This window comes from Rhincodon typus, chromosome 32 (genome assembly GCF_021869965.1).
Source record: "Rhincodon typus isolate 14 chromosome 32, sRhiTyp1.1, whole genome shotgun sequence".
NCBI lineage: Eukaryota > Metazoa > Chordata > Chondrichthyes > Orectolobiformes > Rhincodontidae > Rhincodon > Rhincodon typus.
In genome coordinates, this window is record NC_063363.1 from 4716211 (window position 1) to 4725584 (window position 9374).

Sequence of the window (9374 nt, forward strand, 5' to 3'; positions counted from 1 at the left end):
ACATTTCGGGCCTTTACCCTTTTTTTTCTGAAGAAGGGTCTAGGCCCAAAAAGTCAGCCTTCCTGCTCCTCTGATGCTGCTTGGCCTGCTGTGTTCATCCAGCTCTACACCTTGTTATCTCAGAATCTCCAGCATCTGCAGTTCCTGCTATCTCTTGTAAAAAGATGTTTTCTTTTATCATCGCTGGTTCCTTTGCCAATTGTTTCAATGTCTGTGCATGTTCCAATGTCTGTGTGTGTGTTTACATGTTGTAGTGATAATGCAGGTATTATTTGCTTCAGTTTGTGGTTTAGAGCAAAATCTGCCTGATATTTCTCCACTTACATCTCACTCCTGGAGTGAGCTGCAACTTTACCAAAGCAGAATAGACCCAACGACTGACTTTATTTTCACTCAGTTTTTGACAGAGGCAATGATGACCCAGCTGCCATAAGCAATGCAGCCCCTGGGGCAGGGGAAGTGATGGTGTGACCCTGTTCATTTCCATCACAAACTAGCAGTTCCTGAGGCACACAGGGATCGTCAACAGAACAGAACAGACCAGAGATGTCATCAGCTTAAAAACAAGCTTAGGGCTGAATAAGACTGACTCCCAAAACAGTTCATGACAATCTTTTTGCAGTTTGTTTGGCTTAAACATTGATTAGGAGGTAGGTTGGAAGATACATTGAGTATCTCAGTGACTGTTTCTTGTCAAGTCAGGGCTATGCCCTTTGACCTCTGCCAGTGACTGCACAGTTTTTTATAGATATCAAGACTAAATTTGAAAACAATGCTAACTTCTATTTAAACAGCATTTTTAACATAACAAAAAGCCCCAGGCATATTAGATTTAAAAGAGGCTTAATCCACATTAGGAGATATTTTTATTTTACTTGTACAGTTTGAAAGGTACTGTGCAAGGACCCTCAGTGAATTGCTGCAGAGTGTCTTGTAGATGGCACACACTGCTGTGACCATGCATCACTGGTGGAGAAAGTGGATGTTGAAGGTGGTGGAGGGAGTAACTCCACCTTTAACAGTCACTCCTTCACTTAGTCAATGGAAGGAATGTTAAAGGGTAACTTGAGGAAGAGAGAGAAAGCTTGAGGAAAAAATTCCAGACCTTTATGGGGGAAAGCTTTGTCTTTGTGATCCATGTGGTTAGGTTTAATGCTAAATCTGTCTCAAACTAAATAATCCAACAAATTGGCTAAAATGCCCACAGGATTGGAAGAGACCAGAATGAGAGGTATCCCATTTATGACAGAGATGAGAAGAAATGTTTCTCTCTCTGTTCAGCTTGCAGATATGAAGACAGTTCAGTGCACAGTGATACCATTATTAGCTGATTGTCCCTGGGCCCTCACTATGTGGAAAACCGTGTGGAAAACTGTGTGGACAGCATACACAAATCCTCAGGCTTCCTCGTCTGCTTCTTAAGACCTCCGCATTGAATTATTTTGCCCGTCTCTGTTTCCTCTAATATCCTGGGTGGCTTGTTAAAGAGAAATACAGACAAAACAAACCCCACTGGTCAAAGTCCCCACTTCTACAACTGGTCATCACACAGACCATTCACTACAAACAGAAAAGTCTTGCTTTGAAAACCTAGGCAGAATGCCTTACTGTAGCCATGTTGAGTTACAGCCTGAGATTTAATCAAAGGTTCTGAGGACTTCTACATAAGATTTAGGAGCAGGAATAGATCTCCCAGTCCTTCACCCCAGCACTGACATTCAATAAGATCATGGTTAATCTTGTTGTGGTCCCAGCTCCACCTTCCGATCAGATCCTGTTGATTTGTTGCGCTGTACAGGACATTGGTTAGGCCACTTTTGGAATACTGATTCAATTCTGCTCTTCCTACTGTAGGAAAGATGTTGCGAAACTTGAAAGGGTTCAGGAAAAATTTACAAGGCTGTTGCCAGGCTTGGAGGATTTGAGCTATAGGGAGAGGCTAAATAGGCTGGGGCTATTTTCCCTGGAACGTTGGAGGCCGAGGGGTGATTTTTTTAGAGGTTTATAAAATCATGAGGGGCATAGAAAAGATGTATAGCCAAGGTCTTTTCCCCGGATAGGGGAGTCCAAAAATAGAGGACATAGCATTAAGGTGAGAAGGGAAAGATCTAAAAGGGTCTTAAGGAGCATTGTTTTCATGTAGAACTTGGTGCATGTATGGAATGAGCTGCCAGAGGAACTGGTGGAGGCTGGTACAATTACAACATTTAAAAGGCATTTGGATGGGTATATGAATAGGAAGGGTTTAGAGGGATGTGGGCCAAATGCTGGCAAATGGGACTAGATTAATTTAAGGTATCTCATTGGCGTGGACATGTTGGACAAAGGGTCTGTGTCCGTGCTCAACATATCTATGACTCTATGACTATATTTCTCTGTCTAGCAAAAAAATCCTATCAATTCAGCCTTGAATAAATGACCCAGCCTTCGCTGCTTTCTAGAGAATTCCACACTCTAATGACCCTCAAGAGAAGAATTTCTCCTCATCCATGTCTTAAAAGGGAGGCATCTTATTTTTAGTCTATGTTGCCTCATTTTAGTCTCCCCCAAAGGGAAAACATCCTCTGGGTGTCGTCCCCTTCAGAATCTTAATTGTTTCACTAAGGTCACCTCTCATTATTCTCGAATCCAATGGACACTGGTCCAATCTGTTCAACCTTTCTTCAGAAAAGCCCTTCATATCAGGAACCTTCCCTGAACAGATTCTAACACGTTCATTTCCTTTTCCAAATAAGGGGAACAAAACTGTGCACATTGCTCCAGATGTGATCTCAGCAAGATCTGTATAGCTGCAGTAAAATATTCCCACTTTTATGTGAAATTTTAAGTGGGTTCTGAAGAAGAGTCACCCTGGGCTCTACACATTAACTCTGTTCTCTCTCCATAGATGCTGCCAGGCCTGCTGAGTTTCTCCAGCACTCTCAGATCTTCAGCATCTGTGGTATTTTGCTCCTATTCCCCATTTTCATATTCCTTTCCCTTGCAATAAATGCCAATATTCCATTTTGCTTTCTAATAACTTGCTGTATCTGCAGACTAACTTTTTGAGAATTATACACCATGTCACCCAGATCCCTCTGTACCTCAGATTCACAATTTCATGCCGTTTAAATAATATTCCGCTTTTTTATTCTTCCTGTCAAACTGGGCAAGACCACATATCATAGAATCCATACAGTGTGGCAACAGTCCATTCGGCCCAACAAGTCCATACCGCCCCTCCGAAGAGCATCCCACCCGGACCTATTCCCCTATCCCTGCATTTCCCATGTCTAACCAACCTAACCTAAACATCCCTGGGCACTATGGGCAATTTAGCATGGCCAATCCACCTACCCTGCACATCTTTGGACTGTGGGAGGAAACCAGAGCACTCAGAGGAAACCCACGCAGACACAGGGAGAATGTGCAAACTCCACACAGACAGTTGCCCGAGGCTAGAATCGAACCTGGGTCCCTGGCGCTGAGCCACCGTGTCACCCCATGTTATAATATATAATATAACATAATATATCCATGTTATAAAGCATGTGTCAATAGTTTATCACTTAACGTATCTATATCCCTTCAAGGACTTTCTGTCTCCTCTTGACAACTTACTTGCTGACAAACCTCGTTGTTATTGGAAAACGTATAAAGCTCCCAAACATTTGGTCCTGTCATCCAAATTGTTGATTATCAATGGTTAAGGAGCCAACACTGATTTCTGCAGAACTCCACTTGTTACAGCTTGCCAATCCAAAAAGATACACGTAAAAAATAAACAATTGTGGAAAATAAAAGAGTACCTTTAGAATAACAGATACCTGGAACTGAGTTGCAGACTGAAATCTATTTGAGGAGTTCAGGGGATTTATGTATGCAGTAACAGGTACCTGGCAGTGAGTTACAGGCTGGAATGTGTGGACACCATTCAGCCTCCTGAATCTGTTCCAACCGCTTAATGAGATTCAGATATAATCTGTGAACAACCCTGTGTGAGCACCTTGCCCCCATTATCCTCAATACATTCAGTTAACTAGAATTGATTAACGCAAGTTTTAAAATTAACATTTGATTTCACATATACTGCTGTCCAAACCTTGTGTGTGTTGAAGTGTTTTCTAACCTCCCTGCTGAAAAATCTGGTTCAAATTTTTAGACAATGCATCCTAGACTTGGACTCTCCAACCAGTGGAAATATTCAGACTCTATCTGTTTATTTCCTTTAACATCTTGGAAACTTTGTCCAAACCATTCCTTATCCTCTGAATTCCAGGGAATAGAATCCTAGTTTGTATAATCTCTCCACGCAGCTTTATCCTTGGAATACAGGATCACTCTGGTCAATCTACACTGCACTTTCTAAGTGAATTATAGACTAGGATCAAAATGTTGAGTTTTCACAAAAGTGTGTAAAACACCTTGTTAACCTTCTCTCCATTGTGACATTTGGTGGCTACATGTTGACTGGAGACTAAGTACTAATTTGTTAAAGTTTAGACAAGGCTAGTAACTAATTATATCCCTTTTGAGCCAGTTTTATTTTTAAACAGCAGAGGCTATTTTTAAAGTTGAGTCTGTCAAGTGTGTTTTCGAAGAGGTCAACCCACTTGACTGCACAGGAGGCAGATTGCAGTAGAGTCACAGTGAAAGGTTACTGTCCCAGTGCAAAGCCCTGGCGTTAAGTTTGAAATAATTTTGGATTGTCTAACTGTCAATGTTTGTGAATCTGCTCAGAGACAGTGATCAAGATTTAATTCGGGATGAACAGCAGAAGCTGGTCTTATCATTGACCCTTACATCCCTTGAAAAACTAAATTAAAAATTGAGGAATTCTCAATATATTTGTCTCAGAGATGTTATGAAAATTACACAATCCCCCTCCTAAATACAACACAAGAAGTTTCTCTTTCTAAATGATATATATATTCATTATAGCTGTATAACATACCTTACGTGTAACTTGGAAATAAATGAGCAAGTGTGTGTCTGAGTGAGTGAGTGTGCAAGTGAATGAGTGAGGAAGTGAGCGTGTGTGTGTGAGAAAGAGAGAGTGTATGTGTGTGCGTGTGTGTGTGTATGCGTGTTTGTGTGTGTAAGTGAGTGAGTTCGTATGAGCAAGTGAGTGTGAGCAAGTCAGTGATTTGATTTGATTTATTTTGTCACATGTACCAAAGTACAGTGAAAAGTTTTGTTTTGCAAGCAGTACAGGCAGATCATTCCATACAAGGACATACAGATTACAAGGTGATTGAACAGAGCAAGGAATATAAAGTTACTGCTGCATAGAAGGTGTACAAAAAACAAGATCAACATTAGGTTTGAAAGTTGAGAGGTCCATTTAGAAGTCTAATAACAGTGGGGAAGAAGCTGTTTTTGAACCTGTTGGTATGTGTGTTTAAGCTTTTGTTTCTTCTTTCTGATGGAAGAGGTTGGAAGAGAGTATAATGGGGCTGGGAAAGTCTTTGATAATGTTGGCTGCCTTTCCATGGCAGTGAGAAGTGTAGTGGACTCAATGGATGGGAGGTTGGCTTGTGTGATGGTCTGGTCTGTGTACACATCTTTCAGTGGTTTCTTAAGGTCCTGGGCAGAGCAGTTGCTGTACCAAGCCGTGATGCATCTGGATAGAATGCTTTCTTTGGTGCATCTGTAAAAGTTGGTGAGAGCCGTTATGGACGTGCCAAATGCCCTTAGCTGCCTGAGGAAGTGTATAAATGAGTGAGTGAGAGTCAGTCTACTAGGTCTCCTGTCAGAGGGAGCTCTCTTCTGCGCTCTCAGTCCAAAGCCAACACTCTACATTGGCATGAGTAGTTATTTATGAATAAATGATTCATTTTCCAATCTTTTCTCAGAGTCCCAGAGGGCTGTCGACTCTTGCTTGAGAATTACTCCCATTATTGGTCTCCGTGCCCGGGAGAAGGTATTGGGAAATTTTGCTACAGTCATTTATTTACAGGGTGTGGGCATTGCTAGCTAGACCAGCATTTATTGCCCATCTGTAATTGCCCTTGAGAAGGTGGTGATGAGCAAAAACTGATTTGCTTGTGAGGATATTTCAGGGGGAGCAGTTAAGGGCTAACCACATTGTTGTGGGTATGGAATCACGTGTAGACTAGACGGTTTCCTCCCTGAGAGCGCAGAAGAGAGCTCCCTCTGACAGGAGACCTAGTAGACTGACTCTCACTCACTCACTTATACACTTCCTCAGGCAGCTAAGGGCATTTGGCACATCCATAACGGCTCTCACCAACTTTTACAGATGCACCAAAGAAAGCATTCTATCCAGATGCATCACGGCTTGGTACAGCAACTGCTCTGCCCAGGACCATAAGAAACCACTGAAAGATGTGTACACAGACCAGACCAGCACACAAGCCAACCTCCCATCCATTGAGTCCACTACACTTCTCACTGCCACGGACCTGTGGACCTGAGGGGCTGGTTGGACCAATAAATGGGCAGGATCCCACTGAACACTCAGTGAGGACAGGGTCAGGCACAAACATGAGCACCTCCTGTGGTCAAACAGATACATTCTGATTGGCTGAGCAGTTGGCCAAAGTGCTCAAGTGGGACAGCACTGAGTAAATGTGGTTTCTCAGTAAAGCAGAATGAAGGTGATGTCGTGCAGAGAGAGGAAGATGGTGAGACTGTCCTGGCTAGTCCTGTAATGTGTTGCTTTCTCAAGTTTGTATCTTGCACCATCCATTTTCGATGAGTCAATCTCATGATGTACCTCTGATTCTTGTCTTCCGTACAGGGAGGACCACATTTGGCAGTTCTGATTACCCTCCACAGGACATTAGTATCCAGGGACCTGGCATTGCTGCCCAGCATTGCTGCATTGAAAACCGAAATGGAGTAATAACACTCTATCCATGTGGGAACCTGTGCATGGTGGATGGAGTTCAGGTGACCCAACCGAAACGTCTGTCCCAAGGTAAGTAGGAAATGATCAGCAAAAAATAGCAACTCAATGCACTACTTGTTGAAGAAATAAGTTCCATTTTAATAACTTCACAACCTTAGCATTCCCAAAGAGCATCACAGCTTCTGAACATAAACGAGTGAAGATTTTTTATTTATATGTCTAAGAGATGTGACAGGGCTAGCGCATGTTGCTGATCAATACAAACAGAAAGCACTGGAGAAACTCCACATCTGTGGACAGAGAAACAGTGCTAACATTCTGAGACTCAGAACACTGAGTTTTTTCCCCCCTTTATTCATTCACGGGATGAGGGCATTGCTGGCCAGGCAGCATTTATTGCCCATCTCTAATTGCCCAGAGATAACCACATTGTTGTGGGTCTGGAGTCACCTGTAGGCCAGACCTGATAAGGATGGCAGTTTCCTTCCCTAAAGGACATTAATGAACCAATTGGGCTTTCCCCCCACCGACAATTGGCAATGGAATTAATGGCCATCATTCGGCCCTTAATTCCAGATATTCAAATTCCACTATCTGCCATGGCTGGATTTGAACCCAGGTCCCCAGAACATTATCTAGGTCTCTGGGTTAACAGTCCAGTGATAATACCACTAGGCCATCACCTCCCCACTGATGCTGCCAGACCTGCCGAGTTTCTCCAGCACTTCCTGTTTTTGTTGTTCTGTCTAAAGTATAGCGCTCTGTCCCTTAAAGTATCTTCAGCTGCTTTCTGCATTAAAGGTGCAACACAGACAAGTTTTTGATGCTGACACAGTAAGAAGCTTGGTGTCACATATTTGTGTTGTCGCATTTTACAATTTGTTGATGGGATGTGGGTCTCATGGTTAGGCCAGCATTTATTGCCCATCCCTAATGCCCTTGAGGTGGTGGTGAGTTACCTTGTTCAATTAATGTAGTCCTTGAGATAAAAGTAGATCCACAGTGTCCTGAGGGAAAGTGTTCCAGGATTTTCACCCAGTGACACTGAAGGAGAGGTGATATATTTCCAAGTCAGCATGGTGAATGGTTTGAAGGGGAAATTGCAGGGGGTGCTGTTCTCATGTATCGGCCGCCCATGTCCATCTAAATGGAAGTGGTCATGTGTTTGGAAGGCGCTATATGAGGATGGGTGGTGAATTTCTGCGGTGCACCCTGTGGATAGTACACACTGCTGGAAAAGAAAAATGGAACCTGCTGAATTATTCCAGAATTTTTATTTTTAATTTCAGATGTCCATCATCTGCTGTATTTTGCTATTGTATTTAATGGAAAAAAATTGCCCAGAATTCTGATCTAATTCTTTCTGGTGATATTGGCTTTGTACAGAAGTATTAATTCTTTGTTTACTGATCTGCATTTTGTATATTGGATTTGAATGAGTAGTTGTTTTAGGTAATTTATATGATAATTAATTCCTTGCATGAATGAATCAAGCTTATTCTCTCACGCACTCTAACAGAGGTGATTGACTTACAATATTATTAATGAGGTCAGGAGGATGTTTTATTCAATGTTCTTTCACAGAGTCACTTCCTCATCTGGAAAACAAATAACTTACAATCGGTTCATTGAATGTACCTACCTCAAATTTCACAAAGCAGCCACAACATCATACTCATGAATAGATGAAAATTGGGTGAATTTTAAGTTGCTTTTGTCATCCCTCAGACTCTGAAAGTCTCGCATCATAAGAAATTCACTCAGATGCCATGTTGCCAGTTTGCTAAGGGTAACACTAAGGTGCTTCATCAGTGTACCTGAGACCAAAGAATAAGAACAGCATCTTAAAATTCTGCTGCTACAATCCACAAACTGTTACATTTAGTTATTTAATGGGATGTGGGTGTCACTGGAAAGGCCAGTATTTATTGCTTGTCCAGAATTGCTCTGTAAGTGAATGGCATTCTCAGGCCATTTCAGAGGGTAGTTAAAATTGCTATTCGTCTGGTGACGCACGTGGGATAGATAGATCACATTCATTTAAGGGGAACCTAATTAACAAAGTTGTTGGGATTTGAACCCATGTGCCCAGTTTTACCAACCTGAGCCACTGGATTACTGATCCAGTAACAGTATCACAATGTCACCTGATGTTGATGGGCTGGTAAGATTGGCGGGGAGGGGAAGGGATGGGGTGTTGTCCCTTAAGTGGTAAGGGAGGGGGAGCTGTTAATGTATCTAAGGGCTTTGGTAATTCTTCAAAAACTTGTAGTAAATATGGAAGCCCATGCTGTCAGCTGCTCTGAAGAAGGGTCCCAACCCGAAACGTCAGCTTTCCTGCTCCTCTGATGCTGTCTGGCCTGCTATGTCCCTTCAGCTCCACACTGTGTTATCTCAGACTCCAGCATCGGCAGTTCTTACTATCTGTTGCTGCAAAGTGCCTTGCCTGTGATACCAAGTGGCTGCAGTCGGGTGGTATAATGTTGGGTACAATGTTGGGTATAATGTTGGGTATAATGTT

The 9374-nt window shown here is 42.4% G+C and overlaps 1 protein-coding gene across 1 annotated transcript in view; it reads left to right on the plus strand.

Annotated features, from left to right (window-relative positions):
• LOC109920827 (pleckstrin homology-like domain family B member 1) overlaps positions 1 to 9374 on the plus strand; it is a 132289-nt gene that overhangs the window by 79131 nt on the left and 43784 nt on the right. Inside the window, exon 4 of the mRNA XM_048615352.1 lies at positions 6743 to 6922. Within this exon, the coding sequence (XP_048471309.1) occupies positions 6743 to 6922 (180 nt within the window). The remainder of the gene's footprint in view (positions 1 to 6742; positions 6923 to 9374) is intronic.